The sequence below is a fragment of the Pristis pectinata genome, chromosome 23 (genome assembly GCF_009764475.1).
Source record: "Pristis pectinata isolate sPriPec2 chromosome 23, sPriPec2.1.pri, whole genome shotgun sequence".
Classification (NCBI taxonomy): Eukaryota; Metazoa; Chordata; class Chondrichthyes; order Rhinopristiformes; family Pristidae; genus Pristis; species Pristis pectinata.
In genome coordinates this window covers 2,126,003-2,146,568 of record NC_067427.1, presented here as the reverse complement: position 1 = coordinate 2,146,568, position 20,566 = coordinate 2,126,003, and the positions used below count along the sequence as shown (strand labels likewise).

The following is a 20,566-nucleotide window of genomic DNA, read 5'->3' as shown; positions in this document are numbered from 1 at the left end:
CATTTCTGCTGATTTGAACCAAACATCTGTCAAAGCTGTCAGACCATTGTGATACTTTCCATAACTGAAATAAAGTAGTAAAAACTGGATAACAATACAGTAACAATAGAAAATGTATTTTGACAAAATAGAACAGACCCATACATTGGGGTAGTATGTACAGCAATGCCAGCTCCCTTTCACAATGTGGAACTTACACATGTTCTTTACAATAAAAACAGAACATTGACATTAAGAGAATTCAAATTTAAGGCAGGGCAGTATCTTGGGAAAGATCTGTTCCCAGGAAAGAGACATACAACGGCACATCACAATACTCACGCGGTTTGTATTGAACACAAATTCCAGATTATTTACAAAATAGATTCTTTACACAACAATTATTGCTAAACTGAAGGAAATATACAAAGATTTCTTCTAACATTTTGATTCAACTTTTCTTAGTCTACGTAATTTTAAAAGCACTTGTACAACATTTTTTTTAAAACTCCATTTCCACAGTCTTGCATCAAAAAAAAGTCCCTTTAACATCTCACACTGTCCACAATATTTTCTAAGTCTCCGTACCACCTACTTTAACATTTAGGATCAGCAGAAAGTTCTGCAATTCTGTGCAAAAAAGCTAGTTTTCAGGCAATTTTTGCTTTTTTTTTTAAACAAAACAGCAATTCAGCCTGTAAAGAGGCTACTTTAAGCTTATTTTCAATAACTGCAGAATGATGAGGTCAAAGAGTCATTCTTTTCTTCAGAAGCAGAGCAAGCCTCTTCGCTCGAGCAACTATTGTTGATAGCTCCGTCAAAAGATTTAATTAATTCCCATTTAGCGGCAGAGCCTCGGCGGGTTGCGTCTGCTTGGAGAGAGGAAACAATTTATTGTGACAATGTTTTTAAAATAACAATCTGGACATCACAATGATGTGAAGCAGACATGAATTCAGGCAAGTTTCAAGTTATACACAATACCACAGAGACCTGTATAAAATTAATCACCACCACAAATGTAAAATGCACAGCAAGCCTGATTCACGATCATGCATATTTTAAGGGAGAGCAGACTCGACAGGAACATAAATCTGATTCAAGGAAGAAAACAAAGACGAGAACAAACAGCAGCAACCTCAGAAATATTACAATCTTAAACAGCAATCTGAAATTTGGGGATAAAAACATATTCCACTGAGAAAAAGCAGCTTTGAGAAGGAAGCTAAGGTAGTTATGGATGGTCTCAAGTTGACAGAAGGACAAAGGGTTGTGAAAACTGGTGTACCAGAAGATCAATGGTATCATAACTTTTCCCCAAAGGATAACAAAATAAATCAACTTTCTCCCTCTATTATGAGGCAAGGCAAGTAAGAAATAAAAAAACCCAGCAACTTAAGCAAAAATAATAGTGGTTGGTTCAGTTAAACAACGGTCTGTTAGAGAATTAGTAGGAAGTAAGGAAACAGAATAAGGAGACTGAATAAATCTCTGAATTTCTCTCTCTGGTGGAAGACACCAAAAGCATTCCAATGGTAGAATCCAGGGACAATGGGAAGAGGAGATTAGAAACCATTCGGCAAACAAGTTAGAACCTGGTGATATTGCCCTAGGATCTCAAAAGAAGTGGCTGCAAAGATAGTGGATAATTTGGTAAAATTCCCTGTATTCAGCAAGTCCCAGCAGATTGGAAACCTGCAAATGAGGTGTCTGTCTGTGCAGGCACACGCATGGAATGAAAAAAAAAGTGGCCTAAACTTTCTGAACGTCTGTCACTAGCAAAGCGATGGAATCCATTACTAGGGAAGCAACAGAGGATAGAAAGTCGTGGAACCATCAGGCAGAGTTGAGTTTTGTGAGAGGGAAAGTGGGTTTGACAAAGTTTATTGGAGCTCTTTGGGGAAGTAGGAAGCAGGATGGATAAAAGGGGAACCAGTCGGTATGGTACACTCCTGGCAGCTTTCAGTACACTCACTGCACAAAAGACCTGATGGTGCAGGAGAATTGGACAACCAACAGAAAACCTTCCGAATAAAATAGAAGAGGAAAAACTGCAGATGCAGCTGTCGAAAACACGGAGTACTGTGTGCAGTTCGGGTCACCACACCACAGGAAGGACATGGGAGCAACAGAGAGGGTGCAGAAGAGGTTCACCACGACATTGCCTGGAATGGAGGGCTGTAGTTATGGGGAGAGATTGGAGAGGCTGGGTTTGTTCTCACTGAAACGTAGGAGGCTGAGGGGTGACCTCAGAGGTTTATAACGTTATGTGGGACACAGATAGGACAGTTGGTTAGAATCTTTCTCGCCAGGCAGGGGAGTTCTAGAACTAGAGGGCACAGACAGCTTTAAAATGAGGGGAGGAAGTTAAAGGAGATCTGAGGGAAGTATTCCACACAGAGGGACATATGGAGTGAGCCACAGGAGGTGGTGGTAGAGGCAACAATTGAAATATTTAATAAGTTCAGACAGGTACTTGGATAGGACAGGTGCGGAGGGATACAGGTCTGATGCGGGTCAATGGGATTGGTGAAGGTCAGCATCGACCAGGTGGGCTGCAAGAGCTTGGTTCTGTGCTGTATGATTCTACAGTTCTATCTGGTGGAATAAAACCAAGTCCAGGCCAATTTAATCCACACAAACCTTTTGAGAGATTGAGATATTTGCAGAATGGCCTTAATATATCTTCTATTCAAACCTCATGACAAATATTAGAACACAGGAACTCAAAAGGCTTCAAGCCATGCAAGAAAAAAATGCCTGAAATCTGTCCAACTCAAAACCCCACTGATTCTGGTTTGGATCCAGTCTCTGCATAACTGCGGACAACTCCAAGCAGAACAGAATTTGAGCTGCAAACGCTGCTCTGTACTGGCAACTCACACTGGAGTTAATGGCCCAGGATTTGCTAGAAACGGGTTTACCAGGCATTGAAAATCACTGAAGGTTGCTTACCGATTTGTCCTGCTGTGTTAGCTAAGTAAAAAGGTGCTGAGAAGTGACCAAAGTCAACTAACTAGCTGTTTAATGACTTGACAATCATCAGTGACTGCCAATCAACCTCTTGCCCAGGAGGTGAATAGTTAAAAGCCTGGAATGTTATTCTTTCAGATTCTTGTGAGATTTTAGAATAAATACTTACTTATTTTTCCCTTTCTTAATCCAGCCCATTCTCCTAATTTTCTTGTGTCTCCCAATTTACCAATAGTTCACCCTTCTCAGTCATTCCAGTCTATGTTTTCAGCCTCACTGGTTAAGGGGATGCATTGCTCTCCAGCTGCGAGCCACAGTTTCAGACACCTGTGGGTCTTAATGCATTTCTACAAGTTTGTGGCAAAATATTTTTATGCTGAAGTCTAACAGAAGGGTATTCAGTGAGGGAGCTAATTCTAGGCCACTGCAGAGACGAACTAACAGTGGAATTCCTAGATGTGAAAAGCAAATAACACATCGCTAGGAAAACTTCAGAGAAAATAATAAGCCGATTGCAATGATTCCAAACGTGAATGGTAAGATCCGTGTGAACCAGGCATCAGCATGCATAAATTACAGAAGTGACAGCCACACTTCACCAACCTTCGCTTTGCTTTGGAAAGCCTTTAAGATCAAAAACCATGTAATGATTCATCTGGGACATCTCAGATGGAGGACAAGAGAGAAGGTGAAGGAAAGAGGAATAAAAATTGAAGTAAATAAGTTTGAAAACACAGGAAGAGAATTTGACAGAAGTATACTGATTAATATAAGAAAATGCAACTGAAGGGGAGTTCACACAAACAGGAGACAAGCTACTTTCAAAACACAGGTTTGTAGATTGATTTACAAGTGTTAATCACGTCAAAAAAGATAACTCAAATGTTTTGCAATAAATAAATGTACCACCCATGACTACCACTGCAATTACACCTCCATAATGGACATGGAAATGTATTTCAATAATTTTATACAACAGTCTGATATACTTACCTGCCAAGATCTAAATGAAAGTTCTATAATTGAGTTCATCTCAGATTTAAAATGTTAAATTTGAATTAGTTTATTTCTCACATGCGAAAATAATCAAACCCTGTGGCACACCCCTTCAATTCGGACCAGAATCAGCACCAATCTAAGATGTGAAGCCAACTTCAGAATGGATTAAAGCAGTCTCAGGAGGCAGATTAGAAAAAGTAATTCAGGTTCTGACCCTGCAGGTTTTAAGAGAAGATAGAGCAGGCAGATAGAGGTAGGCAATAGTTTAAGAATCAGGATCTCCAAAGACCTCCTGAGTATTACTGGTGCCATCCATTAGTGACTGCAACAGTGCAGATGCACACATGGCTGGAGATGGCGCAGGAGAGAGAACCTCAGATCCCTAGGGCATTGGAAGGGGAAGAAGAGACGTGTGGTGGTCAGACAGCTTGTAGCTCCATGGTGTTGGGGCCAATGTCCTCAGGGCCGCAAGGATCCGAGGGGTAAGTATTTCCCACAGAGTAGTTGGTATCTGGAGTGAGTTGTCACAGCAGGTAGTGGAGGGAGGAATTTAAGAGGCATCTGGACAGATTCTTGAATGGGCAAGGCATAAAGGATACGGAATTAATGCAGGTAAGTGGGATTAGTGTAGATAGGCATGATGGTCAGCATAGGCACGATGGACCGAAGGGCCTGTTCCTATGCTGTACAACTCTGTGGCTCTGTTTGAGGGGTAGTTTTCAACTAACCTGGCAGAGGATGGGCACTGGGATAAAGCACTGAAAAGTACACAAAGCACAGGGAGTGATGCACTACAGCAAGAAACAGTCTGGGCCAAATCTGCACAGGAGTACAAGAAAATGCAAGATGGTTTACTGTACTTTTAATGCGCTTCATGCACAGTTAGCACAGTGGTAGTGGAGACCTGGTATTAAAAAGCAGCACTGGGACTAAATATTGCAATGACAGGTGTTTAGGAAAGAGATGGAAGGGAAGAAAGGGAGAGTGGGTGGTGTGAACCACAGAACAATATAGCACAATACAGGCCCTTTGGCCCACCATGTTGTGCCGACCTTCAAACCACTCCTAAGACTATCTAACCCCTTCCTCCCACATATCCCTCTATATTAAATTCCTCCATATGCTTATCTAACAATTTCTTGAACTTGACCAACGTATCAGCCTCCACCACCACCCCAGGCAGTGCATTCCATGCACCAACCACTCTCTGGGTGAAAAACCTCTCTCTGACGTCTCCCTTGAACTTCCCACCCATTACCTTAAAGCCATGTCCTCTTGTATTGAGCATTGGTGCCCTGGGAAAGAGGTGCTGGCTGTCTACTCTATCTATTCCTCTTAATATCTTGTACACCTCTATCATGTCTCCCCTCATCCTCCTTCTCTCCAATGAGAACAGCCCCAGCTCCCTTAGTCTCTCCGCATAATCCATACTCTCCAATCCAGGCAGCATCCTGGTAAATCTCCTCTGCACCCTCTCCAATGCCTCCACATCCTTCCTATAATGAGGCGACCAGAACTGGACACAGTACTCTTAAGTGTGGCCTAACCAGAGTTTTGTAAAGCTGCATCATTACTTTGTGGCTCTTAAACTCGATCCCACGATTTATGAAAGCCAACATCCCATAAGCTTTCTTAACTACCCTATCCACCTGTGTGGCAACTTTCAGTGATCTGTGGATATGAACCCCCAGATCCCTCTACTCCTCTACACTGCCCAGAATCCTGCTATTTACCTTGTACTCCGCCTTGGAGTTTGTCCTTCCAAAGTGTACCACCTCACACTTCTCCAGATTGAACTCCATCTGCCACTTCTCAGCCCAGCTCTGCATCCTATCAATATCCCTCTGTAAGCTTCAACAGCCTTCTACACAATCCACAACACCACCAATCTTTGTGTCATCTGCAAACTTGCTAACCCAGCCTTCCACCCCCTCATCTAAGTCATTAATAAATATCACAAAAAGTAGAGGTCTCAGAACCGATCCCTGTGAGACACCACTAGTCACAGCCCTCCAATCTGAATGCACTCCCTCCACCACCCACACGGCCAAGCCTCCTTGGATCCCTTGGCCTCTGACCTTCTGAAGAAACCTACCAATTTCGACACAGGCAGCATCAGGGACACTAATGGGAGCTCTCCAACCTGCCACCTGGTGGGAAAACAGAGCATGGTAGGAAACTGACAGGGAGAACCCAGCGCAGATAGTGAGGGACACCAACCTGTCTAAAAATGTTACTGTAGCTGACTACAAAGGGGCAAAGAGAGAATTGTGTTCTGGAGAACTTGAGACCAACACTCTTCTGGGCCAATGAGGGAGACCTTACTGGAGTGAGTCAGGTCAGTGGGGGAACAAGTGAAGGCTGCAGAGGGTTGTAGACTCAGCCAGCTCCATCACAGGCACAACCCTCCCCACCATCGAGGACATCTTCAAGAGGCGGCGCCTCAAGAAGGCGGCATCCATCACTAAGGACCCTCACCACCTGGGACATGCCCTCTTCTCGTTACTGCCATCGGGGAGGAGGTACAGAAGCCTGAAGACCCACACTCAACATTTCAGGAACAGCTTTTGTCCTACTGCCATCAGATTTCTGAACAGTCCATGAACCCTACTTAATTATTCCTTTTTTTTTTTGCATCATTTATTTTGTAATTTATAGTAATTTGATGTCGTTGACTGTACTGCTGCTGCAAAACAGCACATTTCACCACATGCAAGTCAGTGATAATAAACCTGATCTTGAACATTCAGGAAACAAGTCACAGTACAGGGTAGAATAGCCATGGAACAGGATTCTAATCTCTCAAAGGTGATAATCTATTACCTGGACAGGGACCAGTTTCAATGGTGCAAGAACAGATCTGACTGGGGCAAAGTGAAATTGAAACTTGGCAGGGAAAATTACAACAGAGGGCTGTGAGATGTTCAGATAGACTGGGCTATGTTCCCAAGGTGAGGCAATTGGAACCAGAGCTACCAGAATGACCAGAGCTAGGGAATAAAATAAAGCAGACAAATAGGGCATATGTCAGGTCAACAGCACAAGTGAGAAACAGCTCAGAGGGGAGGTGTAAAGGGTACGAGAGAAGGCTCAAGCAAACGAAACACATTTAAAAATCTTCACCAGAAATGTCAACAGCAAGCGGAGAGAAAGGGCATGGCCAAGCTACGAAGCAGAGTACTGTATTTAAAAAGGATGAGTTGCAGTCTCAGGAAAGGCAGATGTGATATTGGAGCATTACACTTAGATAAACGGGGGTGTTGGATTTGATTGTTTAGGTAATATTTTTACACACATATAGTGTTTAATATCCCTCTGGTGGATGTACAAGGTATAACTGCTTCTTACCTGATGTGTTCTTTCACCAGGTGATGAGTGTTTTTTCATTAGTTGATTTTGTCATAGTATTCAACAGGTATTTTCTGATTGGACCATTGTTATCCAAGGTCTTACCTCAGGTATAAAAGGAGCTGTTTTATGTTAAAAAGCTCTCTTGCCTCTCTCTCATCTCTCTTTTGCTCTCTTTCTCTTGCTTACCTTGCTCTCTCTCTTGCCCCTCCCCCTAGCTCATTTTAGTTCCTTTGTCTCGGCTCATCTCCCAGCAGTAAAGCTGGTGCCACGTGCTCTGTGACTGTTTCTTTGTTTTAAACTTTTCCAATAAAACTTTGTGAAGCACCAAGTTGTTTTCAACTCATCGTTGGACTCCTGAAAGAACCTGCGGATTCGAAAATGGCTTTATTTTAGGTGGATAAATCACCTGACCCAGATGGGAGACATCTTAGGAAGGGGATAACTGTCCAAAGGACAACACTTGCAGGGCTGTGAAGCGAGAGCAGGAGTGGCACTGGGTGGACTAGTTCTGCAAGGATGTCAGAATGGACTTGATGGACCAAATGGCCTCCTCCATATTGTAAGGCAAGATTCTGGGTAAGCTTTACAAAAGTAGACAGGCTGGTGATCACTGATCCAGAGAGACAGGTTCAAACTCCATCACAGCAGCTGAGGAATTTAAATTCAAGCAATTAAATAAACCTAAAATTTAAAATAATAAGGCAGTCTCAGGTGACTGTCAACAGGACTGTCGTGTGCTTTACCTGAGCCTTTATGAATTGTGAACAATACAAGCCAGTGAGTGGAGTGGATGAGGGGACCAGATAAGGTCGCACCTGTTTCAGTGCATTCTGCAGGGATGACAAACTCACGGGAGAATGCAGTCACACTGCGACAGGACAGAAACACCCAGTGTCCCAGCTACACATTCTGCTTCTCCCAAACAGAAATAAACAAACTCAAGCAACTACTTTTCCATTTAAAGAACTCTAACCCTAACCATCACAAGTCTATGCCCACCCAGTATATCTGATGATCTCCTGCAAACACATCAAATATTCTTACGACAGGTCACATTATGACCTCAATATTCCTTCATAGCTGTACTGCTGCCTTCACAGTAGTCCCACACTGAGCCGACCCTGTACTCCTTACATAGGACACTACAGCACAGAAAAACAGGCCATTCGGCCCTTCTAGTCTGTGCCAAAACATTATTCCGCTAGTCCCATTTACCTGCACCCAGTCCATAACCCTCCAGACCTCTCCCGTCCATGTTACACACGTGACAAAACCTCTAAGATTCCCCACTAATGCAAAAAGAGCAAAAATGTAATCAGAATTTCAAACAAGGACCCGTGGGCTTATTTTATCAATGGTTACTATCAGGTTCAGTCTAAGTTATGACAAATTTAACAGTTTATCAGAGTTTCTGAACACGCCACTCACCTCCAGATTTCCTCTAGCTTTCTTCAATACATCATGCGTCAGTGACACTAGGAGGGAAAGAACATTTTCATTAAACTCCAAATGTCACGTAGCAAACAGTTGGTAACTGTGGCTTTAGTTTTGGCAGGTCTGTAACACTGAGGATTAACGTGCTATGATGGAGGGACAAAATGAATAGCATTGCCTAATGATGATGGAATGAACTCAATGGCCAAGTGAAACCATCCCTGGCAATGCCAACCATCACCGTCCACCCCTGACTGCTGCTAACCAAGATGTTTCTTGTGTTGTTCCATGGGGTAATTAAGAAACAGTTTTGATCTAATATCATGCAGAGTCACACACTGTAGCACAAAGGGAATTCTGTAGCATTGTGTGAGCATCAGTGGGATCCTTTGGTTTGGATCCCTGGGCCAGTTTCCTGGATACTAGACCGGTAATTTAAAGCCACCAATCCCACATCTCCTGCTGAGGAGACAAGAAACCTCCCACTGGAAGGGGAAATGTTAGTGAATGGAAGGAATGTGAAGCATGTTGGGGAAGGTACCGGTGATTGAAAGAGGAATTAAAGTACAAAAGCACCACCTGGGAACAGCTCAAGGGTTTGATATGAACCTAATGTGGTTACTTCACAACTGCATCAGGATCGCTCGCCTTATGAGTAATGAGCGTTTAAACAGGGGTGGCGGGGGGGGGGAGACACGGCTCTGTAGCCAAACCAGCTCAGACGTGACATGGTCTGGTCAGATACTGACGTTGGTCAATGATGATTTTCTCCATGCCCTCCTTCAGCTGGTTGGTCGTACGAAGACGTTTCACTGTGCCATGGAGGAGCTTTTCTTGCTCCGTCAACTTCTTGCGTAGCCGAGAGACCTCGTCCTTCACAACCTTTTCCTGAAAAAGGGGAAAACAATCAAATGCACTTTCTGCCTGACTGTAATTCTGTGGCCTCCACTGTTAGTAAGGCATACAGAACACTACAGAACACAGATGTCAGCTGTGAACATTCACAGCCCTGATCCCCCAAATTCTCCTGAAACGGATCCAAGGAGGTTGATCTTATATCAGCAAAGATATTTATTGTTTACACATTCCACAAGTGTGAGTGACCTTGGTTTCCATGGGCAGAAACCCACCCAATGTTTGGCTTTCAGTTTCTTTACGATTCTTCCCTCCCCGACATCCAACATCACCTAGCACCCAACAATTTCCAAATCCATCTGAGCGCAAAACTGATTCAAATGTGGAAGTATGACAACTCCTCCAACACTATAACGCCGCTAGACTGAATCTATCTCCAATTAATTACTTTCTGGTTAAGGTGGGAGAAACTGGAAATGATCAACGACACTGATCACCTCCCCACCATTCCCACACCCCGTAGGGAGTGAATTCCACAGGGGAACTAATGAAATACAGACAGAAAGGGCCAAATGACCTTCTCCAATGATCCCACTGACTGGCACCACTGATACACTTGGGTTAGGTTCACAGATAAAAATAACCAGTGTTATCTCCAGAGGCTGCTGGTGTAGGATCTTGAGAATCCTTCACTGCTGCACAATTCAGTGAAACAGATAAATATCACTTCCCAGATCAGCTGACTGAATTTCATTCCCTATTATTAACTTGATCAATCAAAACTTGTTAACTCTTAGTCCATGTTGTTCAGTATCAAATCATTTCTCCACTGAACCGTCAGGCGTCTAAAATAAAACCCAGGTACAGTTCTTTGAGGTTAGACTACTTTCATGTCCCCGCAGGATTGCATATGATAGCTTAATTCAACGTGTAACAATACCAAAACATTACATGTGTAAAAAAACATGTTATTCGTATCAAGGCTATGTGCCAAAGGATTTTAAAACAATATCGTTATAACGAGTGTGGAGTTGCTACCTGCTGATGCTGACTGCTAGAGCTGGCGGCAGGGATGGGCAAAGATACCCTCCAGAAGAGTTTAAGCAAGCGTCCTGCTTCCTCAAACACTTGCTGCACGGTGCTCACATTTGAAGACAGGCCCTTCAGCAAAGGTTCAACTGGTTCCTGGAAGGTGTGGGGACGAAACAGAAGAGGCACAAGATGAGCACATTAGATATAACTTTATTAAAACAAGTTCCAAACAGCAGCCAAGAAAAAAGGAGCACACTTATGCAAGTGCCAAAAAAGGTACATTCAAAAAAATACTGTAAAGGATGAAAGGTTGAGAGTGCCGGGCAAGTCCAGTATCACCCACAGGCCCAGGCAAGTGAAAAGTGAAGAAGTCCTGAGGGAGTTTGTGAAGAGACTGATGATAGAACCTGCAATTGGCACCATTTCACATTGCTCCTGGCAGCCCAGATACAACATGACTTTGCTGACAATATTGGCAGTAACTATTCACGAGGAACTGTGCCAGTGTCCCACAACTGCCTACAGTGCCAGGGAGAAAGGTCCATTGAAAAATCTACCATCTGTACATTTTACTACTTACGATCCCATGGCAGGGCTATATAAAAAGGACATAGGTTTAAGGTGAGAGGAAGGAGTTTTAAAGGGGTTTCGAGGGGAAAGCCTTTTTTTTAAAAAAACACTGGGAGAGACTGATATCTGGAACTCACTGCCAGAGGAAATGTTTGAATCAGATAAAACTAGTATGCAAATAGGCATTTAGACAGGCACTTCATACAAGTCAGAGTTATACAGCACGGAAACAAACCTTTCGACCCAACCCTTGCACGCCGACCAAGGTGCCTACCTGAGCTAGTCCCTCCTGCCTGGGTTTGGCCCGTATCCCTCTAAATCTTTCCTATCCATGTACCTGTCCAAATGTCTTTTAAATGCTGTAATTGTACCCACCTCTACTGCTTCCCCTGGCAGCTCGTTCCACACACCCACCACCCTGTGTGAAACACTTGCCTCCCAGGTCCCAGGCACAGACACAGTGGGCTGAAGGGCCTGTTGCTGTGCTGTCTGACTGACTCAGAGCAATAAAAAAAAAAGTGGCTGAAAAGCAAACCTCAAAACTATATGAAAATGGATTTTTGCTGATGATTAAACTTTCATCTTTGTTTCACAGTAATTATGGGTAGTGTAAAGTTACCAAGAGCTCTGGAGTTAACACTTTATTCTGAGCAAACAGCCAGACTAATCCAGCAACTTCACTAACCCTGAATGGAAACGTACGAAACAGTGGTTGGTACAACTCAATTAACCAGTAAACAGGCTTTACCACTGCAGCAGTAATGTGGCAGGCAGCATCTCCAAGACGCGTGTCCATTCCATGCAGCAGAGACCGGCCCTCAGAGAGCTGCTTGTGGAGTGCATTGTAATCTTCCAGTAGACCAAGTACACACTGTCCATCCTTGTCTGCCCACATCCGACGTGCTGGTACAAACCGGGACGGTCTATGCGACAGGTTTTCCACTGAACTCTCACTGTAATGTGAAGTGCTGTCAAACTCATCCTTTGGCAGTGCTTCAATTCCTAACGTGAAAGATTAGAGGTTATAGATTTAATCAAAACAAATCCCATGCTGAAAATCTGGAACGAAACAAAATGTTGGAAATATTCAGCAAGTCAGGCAGCAGCAGTGGACAGAGCCAGTGTTTCAGATCAATGACCTTTCATCACAACTCACTGTAGAGAGCTGATGGGTACTTTCAGGATTTTCTGTTGGTTTTAGAAGAAACCTATCCAGTTCAGTAATTCTGCTACTCTACTTCATTTTTATAAAACTATTTCAGAGAAAAGATGCATGTAGTGAAACAAAGTGCTCAGTGAGTGAGCAGGACGTGGAATCAAACCCTTTCCTCATCCTGCGCATTCTTCGCTGGCTACCACCACACAAATAACTTCAGTTTCACAGAGAACTTCAGAGCTCTTTCCCTCTCAGCCTACTGGCGATTACCAACAGAACGTGGCAATACATTAATATTTCTTCATTTACCCTTCGAACTTGGATTCTGCTTCTGGTTATTCTTACAGATCCTAGTCTCTCTCTTTGCTCCACCTGTGACCAACTTGAACGTGAAGTCCCTGTGACTAGTGAATCCTGTACCAGACTAATGCCAGGACAATCCCAGAGAGTTGAAATTCACTTGCATAAAGCTGTTGTTTCCACCCTCCACCACTCTGCCCACGAGTTATGCGACAAAAAATTGTCTTATACTACTGTGAAACATGATAACGACTATTCCAGGTTGTTTTGTATGACTGAAAAATCAACTGAATTTTGCTTTTAATTCCGAATCATCCTTGTAACCCTTACACATTGTAGCGGTTAGCGTAATGCTTTACAGCACCAGTGACCTGGGTTCAATTCCAGCCAGTCTGTAAGGAGTTTGTACGTTCTCCCCGTGTCTGCGTGGGTTTCCTCTGGGTGCTCCGGTTTCCTCCCACATTCCAAAGACGTACGAGTTAGGAAGTTGTGGGCGTGCTGTGTTGGCGTCGCAAGTGTGGTGACACTTGTGGGCTGCCCCCAGAACACTCTACGCAAAAGGTGCGTTTCACTGTGTGTTTCAATGTACACGTGACTAATAAAGAAATCTTACCTTATCAGGGCGAACAGGACGTGGAGCACTGCGGAGGAACTTGGAACTTGAAGCCCAGAGTGGACACATACAGGACAATGTGGTCCTTAAACTACAGCACTGACCCAGGTGGTGTGATCTAGGCAAGTGACTCATTTACCTGCATTCTTGGGGCACCCCCTCACCACCTGCAGCTCCTAGGTATAGGAGGCCATTCAACCCACTGGGTCCATACCAGCTCCTAGCAGGTCAACCCAGTTAGTCCCACAGATACTAAGCTATCATAGCCTCAATATCCATACAATGTGAAAAGTGATTAATTACACCGCTTTAAAAGAAAACACTAAACCATGCAAATCTCTCCAGGACTTCTGTCATTAACTAGTGTACTTCTTTTCCTGCATTTTTTTGAGCAACAGCAGCAGATGGTTAGTGTACCTGACTGTATCTACAAAGCCATGTATAACTACAACTGTTGAGACGTATACAGTACACTGGACTAAGCAGGTTTTACTGAGCCCTGCACAGCAGCAGCTTCACAATCCGTTTGCTGCTGGCCGAGGAGGAGGAAAAGCTTTTCAGTTCTAGCAGCCAACTATTCACTTCCACAGACCTGGGATTCGGAACACCGATCCGTCAACAGCTGCAGCAACATTCACAGATTTGGGCGGCGTTGGAAATCCATGGGACTGGAAGTTTTCTTTACCATCCTCTGCTGAAGAGTCGGCTTCAGAATCTGTTAAACAGCACAGGTAGCAGTGGCATGAACAACTGTTGCACGCAAAGCAGCACTGTAGATCACAGGGCTGTCATGGCACAGGAGGGCAGTTCAGAGCATCAACTCTTTACTGCTTCTCAGTAAACAGAGAATAAAATCAGTAATATTTCACCCCAATTTCTTCATAGTCCTAGAAAATATTCTCATTTGAAGACGTTGATTGACTTGGTTTCCTTCACCTTTAAAAAGCCAGCAGATTCCAGATCTCAACCACTGACTATAACTTTATTTCCCACCTCATGGCCAACATTTTAAATCCGTCCCTCTGCTCCTTGAGCCAGATGCACGAGGGCAGGTTTCCTCCATTTACCATTGAAGTCAGCTCCTAGAAAGCAGTACCTTTAGTCCCAGCAATATTGTACAGCCCAATAGCTACACAGCAAGCAATGAGAAATTAATTACACTACTTTAAAAACACTAATCATGTAACCACTCTGAAGTGCAGCCAAATTTTTCTATCAATGTCTTTTGCACAGAACCCATTCATTGACCTGTAGATTGCCTGTAACTGCAGCTTTCAAAGGGGTTGGATAAATATTGAGGGTGAAGACTTTGGGGGGCCCCAGGGAATTGTTCCACAAAGGTCAGCTTGGGTCATACAGCCTCCTTCCGTGCTTTAATGTATAGTTAAGAGATTTTTTAATGCAAGTTTCCAAAACAACCTTAATCCCTGCTTTCTCTGCAGATACTACCTAACCTGAATGTTTCCCACTTTTACTCTGACAATTTCTACCTTGTATCAGCCACAATTTAAGAGCAAATTAAAAAAAAAAGCCTTAAACTAGTATTTTAGTGTCATAAAAAGGCATTCTCCAGTGTTACCGACTCGTTGTAACTTCATTGCTACAATATAATGCCTGCAAAAATACAGAGGGGACTCATTTTCTTTCCACACAAGGGTCATAGTTTACCTCGATACAAGCGTCTTCCTCCAGCGCTCCTCTGACCCCTTGCCAAGAGGTAGTTTATATTAATAGTGGAAGGACTGCCTTCATTTCTCAGTTGTCTTTTCTGAAGCTGTTCTTCAAGCTTCTGACGTAGAGCAGTGTTGGTCTGAATGCTTCTCTCCAGCTGAATTCGAAGGCAGCGGATCTCTGCCATCAGTTCATTCAGATCAACAGATCCTTGGAAATGTTTCACCGATCCATGGCTCTCATGTCGTACAGGCTCTGCGGGATCAGCAAGGGAGACAGTTTCAAGAAGTGAAGCAATCTTACATTGAAATCAAAACTCAGTCTAAATCCTTCAATTTCTTCAAAATTAAATACACACTTCTTTTCACAGGCTCCAACCCTGCTATAATTGGATCATCTAGACTACACTAGACAGCATCATTAAATATCAATTTTACATATTCTGAACAACATGTTACAGAGCTAAGGGTCAGCCAGTTAAGATGGAGCGGAGGAGGCATTTCTACATGAATCTTTGGGATTTTCTACCCTAGAACTGCGGGGGCAGAGCCATTGAATGTACTCAAGGCACACCACAGACATTTAAACCAGAAGGAATCCAGGAGAATGGAGAGAAAGCAGGAAGGAGGTACTGAGGTTAAGACTGGGTCAGCCATGATCTTACTGAATGAGGGGAAGGCTCAAAGGGCTGATTGACCTATTCCTGATGATTCTTATTTTAATAGATATGGTAATCCCCAACTAATGACATTTCAATCATACATGAGGAAGCACTTAATGTCCGTCACTAATATTCTAGCCTACAAAGAAAAAAACTGCAGAGTCCAGTTACTGTAAAACAGACTGAACGCAATAGATTTCAGAGGACCTGGACCTACACCAGGTCAGTCATACCGCACGGACACAGGCCCCTTGCCTCCACCTCCCACCCCCCAGATTGAACTGGCTATCCTGGTAGACCCATGGTTTTAGACTGTTTTGTCCCTCACATTATTTCTTCCCAACTCCATTCCTTCTCCCACAGTTCAGTCTCTCCCATGTACATCGGTCACAGCTCAGACTCCCTCTACCAACTTAAAGTTCCTGCTTTTTTGGTGCCAAACATCATTTTCACAACAGACATCCAGTTGCTCTACTCCTCCGTTCCACAACAGGAGGCTTGAGGGTCCTTTGCTTCTTCATCACACAGAAGCCCAACCAGCCCCCCTCTGACCCCTTCGCCATCTCCACCTCAGGGGATAGGTTAGCATTAAAAACCACCTCGCTTACACCGCTTCATACCCTACTTCCTGGACAGACTCCATTCCATCCTCCCCTTTCTCCAGCTCCCATCATATCTGTCCTGTAACTACACCTTCTATACCAGCGCTTCCAAAACATCTTCCTTTATCCTTATTGTGGCTTTCCCTCTACCACAATTGACAGGACATTCAACCACATCCGTTCCACTTCCCACCCGTCTTTTTAATCTCTTCTCTTCCCAGTATCTAGGAACCCAAATACCTGTTCCGGCTGATATCTTTATTGGTCACATGTACATCGAAACACACACTGAAATGCATCTTTTACGTCAAGTGTTCCGGGGGCAGCCCGCAAGTGTCGTCACGCTTCTGGCGCCAACATAGCATGCCCACAACTTCCTAACCCGTACGTCTTTGGAACATGGGTGGAAACTGGAGCACCCGGAGGAAACCCACGCAGACAGGGGGAGAACGTACAAACTCCTTACAGACAGCGGCCAGATTTGAAACCGGGTCACTGGCGCAATTATATTTCTGATGTGCCCCTGATGTTATCTCCTCTATGTTGGCGAAACTGAATGCAGATTGGTGCCTGCTTTGCAGAATACATCTCTTCAGCCCACAGGATGATCCTAGGCTTCTAGTTGCCTGTTCCTTTAATTCTCCATCCCACTCCCATCCTGCCCCGTCTTTGACCTTAGCCAACATTTCAAGTCAATATCGTTTCATCAAAAACTATTGCTCAATGAAAGGTCATTGATCCAAAACCTGAACTCTCTCTCTCCACAGATGCTGCCCGGCCGGCTGAGCACTGCTGGCATTTAGTACATTCAGATTTCCAGCATCTGAATTTTAAAAAAAAATTGATTCCTAGAGCTCACTTAAATATATAAAAAAAACTGCAATAAATAAAGTCTGATTTCTTTCCCCACACTAGTTCCGAAGACCACAAATCCCCTTGGGAAGGATGACATGGACTGTACAGTTCAGAAGCAGGTGGCTTGTTTCGAATTGATTCTTGGTACCATTTACAGCACACTTCACCGTTCTCCTGCCCTCCCCCATCTAACTCCCAGCACAGCCCACTCTACCCTCTGTTCCCTCACCTATTGAGCTAGACCCCTCTTCAATCTATCTGCGCCACTTCCCTCAACTACTCTGGTTGCAAGTTCACACTTACCCCATTCTCTGGGGAAGAAGTTTCTCCTGAACCATCAGTGGGATTTTTAGGTCACTGTCTTAAGATAACCCCTAGATTTGTTCTTCTCCACAGATGAAAATATTCTGTGTGTCAACCTATAGTTACTCTTTTTTAAGGGTTTCAGCTATCCACGCACAACCTTTGTTTCAGTGCTACGGGGGTGCAGAAAGGACTCATTAGAATGGTTCCAAGGATGAGGGATTTTTTGCTGCGAGGCTAGATGGGAAGAGCTCGAATTGTTCTTGGGATAAAGACAAAGAGCAAGATGGTTGGTTTAGACAGGGCGAGAGGGAGGGAGAGGCTGTTCCAGTTAGTGAATCAGGGTAGGCAGCATTAATGCAAAGGGCAGTAAACACAGAGTTGGAGCGAGGGAGGGAGCAAGTGGAAAACACAGAAAATTATGCAGAGTGTTAATGGTCTGGAATTCACTGGATACTGGAAACTGAGTCAGAGTCAACCAGCAGTTTCAAAAGCCAATTGGACAGGCACGAGGGTAAAATGGAGGGAATGGTACCAACAGGTAGAATGGATTTGATGGGCCGAGTGGTGTACAGGAAGCAATGTCACCGTTCGTCAGACTCGAATAACCACCACTGTGCTTTTCTTCTCAGTTTCTTTTAAAAGTAAAACAACTCATGGCCTTGCATTGGTGGGCTGCAGCTGGTAGTGCTGGTGGTGTGGGGGAATAAAGCATTAACAGTACGATTACCTGTTTTGTTTTCCTTCATCTGCTCGTATACCCGAAGTTCCACCCGTAACGACTGCAGCAGCTCCTGATTCTCGGCGAGGAGCTGATGCTGCAAGTTAAGCTCTCGCTTCAGCCTGCAACAGAAACAGTTGTTTTATAATTGAAATAGCGAAATAAATTTTTCACATTACACCCTCCTTTATAGCTCCTTACATTTGGTTCTTGCAACCTTATTCAGGTTCCCAAAACATTTAACCAGATAGATGTGAGTAACCCTAAAGCAACCAACACATCCTCAAGACAACATCCACCCAACAAATATGGTGAATTTTCAACTCTGCAACAGAACCAATCCAATATCTTTCATTGATTTGGATTCTTCCCTTCACCTCCCCAAGTTTATAGTTTCTCAAGTCGCACCCATTTTTAACTGAATGTTATCCCCACCTGCTTATCTCTTCACGACTGCAGTGCAACTCATCTTTTAACTTTCTGCTTTCTTCATGACCATTATTAACTTTGAGCTGGAGTTGAGTACTTTCCCTCTTTACACGCTCACACTCGCTACGTAGGCGCTCAATGCTGGCAGTCTTCTTTGAAAGAGATTCCTTTAGTTTCTCATTTTCTCTCTGTTTGTCTGCAAAATAATTGCAAAGATACAGGCATTCTGGACAATGTAATATTCTGACCTTTTCTGTATTTTTCGTGAAAAGTTCTGAATTTTCAATTATTACAAACCGAGAAGATATCACATTTCTCTTCAAATTCTCATTTGTAATCATTTCATTTTTAATCCAACTCATTTAGCCATCATTAAGGACAGACTAGATAGGCTGGGGCTTTTCTTCTTTGAGTGTAAGAGGTCGGGAGGTGACCTTATAGAGGTGTATAAAATCATGAGGGGCATTGATGCGGTGAATGGTCACAATCTTTTTCCCAGGGCAGGGGAGTCTAAAAACAAGTGGGCATAGGTTTAAGGGGAGGGAAGGATTTAAAGGGGATCTGAGGGGCAATGTTTTCCACACACAGAGGGTGGGGGGCATCTGGAATGAGCCAGAGGAGGTGGTAGAGGCCAGTACAATTACAACATTTCAAAGACATTTCTCTTTACAATATTTTTATGAATTCCACAAAGAAAATACAGAGTACATGAATCAAAAAGATGATAAAATACTACTAAATACATTGTGTTAAATCATACTTGAAATCACAATACCCTATATTAATAATCAAAAATGATAATTAATAACGAATAAATTGGAATAATTTTATTGATAAAAAAATCTAAACCCACTACCAAGACTGAAGTTGTTTGGTTAAAAAAAAGGACAAGGAAAAACCCTTAACACATAATAATGTCAGCCAATATCTGTACTTTAACCACCAGATCAAAGGTTTTGAAAATAGTTCAAAAAGGTCTCCACAATGTTTGAAAGTCTAAGTTAGATTTAGAAATTGAACAACAGATCTTCTCCAAATTTAGGTATGACATAACATCCTGTAGCCATTGAACATGAGTGGGGGGAGTAACTTCCTACCATTTAAGCAACACAGCCCTCCTGCCTATAAGAGAAATAAAGGCCAATAAGTGTAGATCAGAAGTCTCCAAAGTTATATCTTTTTCTCCAACAATCCCAAATAATGCAGTCAATGGATTAGGTTTAAAATTTATTTTAAAAAGCACAGAAAAATTTTGAAACACCTCTATCCAGTAATTTTTTAAGACTCTGACATGTCCAAAACATGTGGATTAAAGAAGCCTCTCCGTTATTGCATTTATCACAATAAGGAGATATATCCGAATATAAACGAGACAGCTTGTCTTTGGACAAGTGAGCTCTATGGACCACTTTAAATTGAAGGAGGAAGTGACGGGTGCATAAGTACTGACCAACTTCAACAGGTTCATGGACAGGAGGGATATGGGCTAAATGCAGGCAAATGGGGTTAGCTCAGGTAGGCACCTTGGTCAGCATGTCAGAGTTAAGCCGAAGGGCCTGTTTCTGTACAACTCTTATGACCTCTGCAATTAACACTCAGCAGGCGGTCCGTTACGGTAGGGTGTCTGTCTACAGGGCAAAGTGATACATGTAAGTTTCTAAAGTTCCTTCCACAATGGGTTCCAAATCGTAGTCAGATTAGTTAGGACACGTGGGATCCGGTAGTTCCTGAAAGGAGGCATGAGGGACTCAACAGCCTCCTCCTGTCCCGATACGATTCAAGTTATGAAATATACATGAATTATCCCCCGTTCTGGCAGGTGGACTCTGCCAGATAGTTAATGACTACACAGCACCCACCTCTGGAGCTTCTCGTCAGCTGCACCTTTAGAGTCTTGTTTTGTTCCTTCAGGTAATGAACCTCATCTGTCATGCGACTGCGCTCATCAGTACCATGGATGAAAATATTTGTAGAAGCTGGAGGATGCACAGTAACATTTTATTAGAACTCATACAAGACTACTTGCATTAAGATCAGTTATTTACCATTAGTTACACTTGGG

At 43.3% G+C, this 20,566-nt stretch overlaps 1 protein-coding gene across 11 annotated transcripts in view; it reads right to left on the bottom strand.

Annotated features, from left to right (window-relative positions):
- Positions 1–95: 95 nt before the first annotated feature.
- cdk5rap2 (CDK5 regulatory subunit associated protein 2) overlaps positions 96–20,566 on the bottom strand; it is a 121,394-nt gene continuing 100,923 nt past the window's right edge. For 5 of the 11 annotated variants that reach the window (XM_052037133.1, XM_052037124.1, XM_052037122.1 and 2 more), the window contains 11 exons: positions 20,364–20,480; positions 18,511–18,700; positions 18,085–18,197; positions 14,931–15,188; positions 13,855–13,977; positions 11,942–12,195; positions 10,630–10,776; positions 9,486–9,624; positions 8,731–8,777; positions 6,047–6,101; positions 96–851 (listed from right to left, as the gene is read on the bottom strand). In XM_052037133.1, coding sequence (XP_051893093.1) covers positions 703–851; positions 6,047–6,101; positions 8,731–8,777; positions 9,486–9,624; positions 10,630–10,776; positions 11,942–12,195; positions 13,855–13,977; positions 14,931–15,188; positions 18,085–18,197; positions 18,511–18,700; positions 20,364–20,480 — 1,592 coding nt within the window. In that variant the 3' untranslated portion in view covers positions 96–702. Of the gene's footprint in view, positions 852–3,555; positions 3,617–6,046; positions 6,102–8,730; positions 8,778–9,485; positions 9,625–10,629; positions 10,777–11,941; positions 12,196–13,854; positions 13,978–14,930; positions 15,189–18,084; positions 18,198–18,510; positions 18,701–20,363; positions 20,481–20,566 lie in introns of those variants that run through there. The other 6 variants (XM_052037125.1, XM_052037128.1, XM_052037130.1 and 3 more) reach the window with 6 other exon arrangements.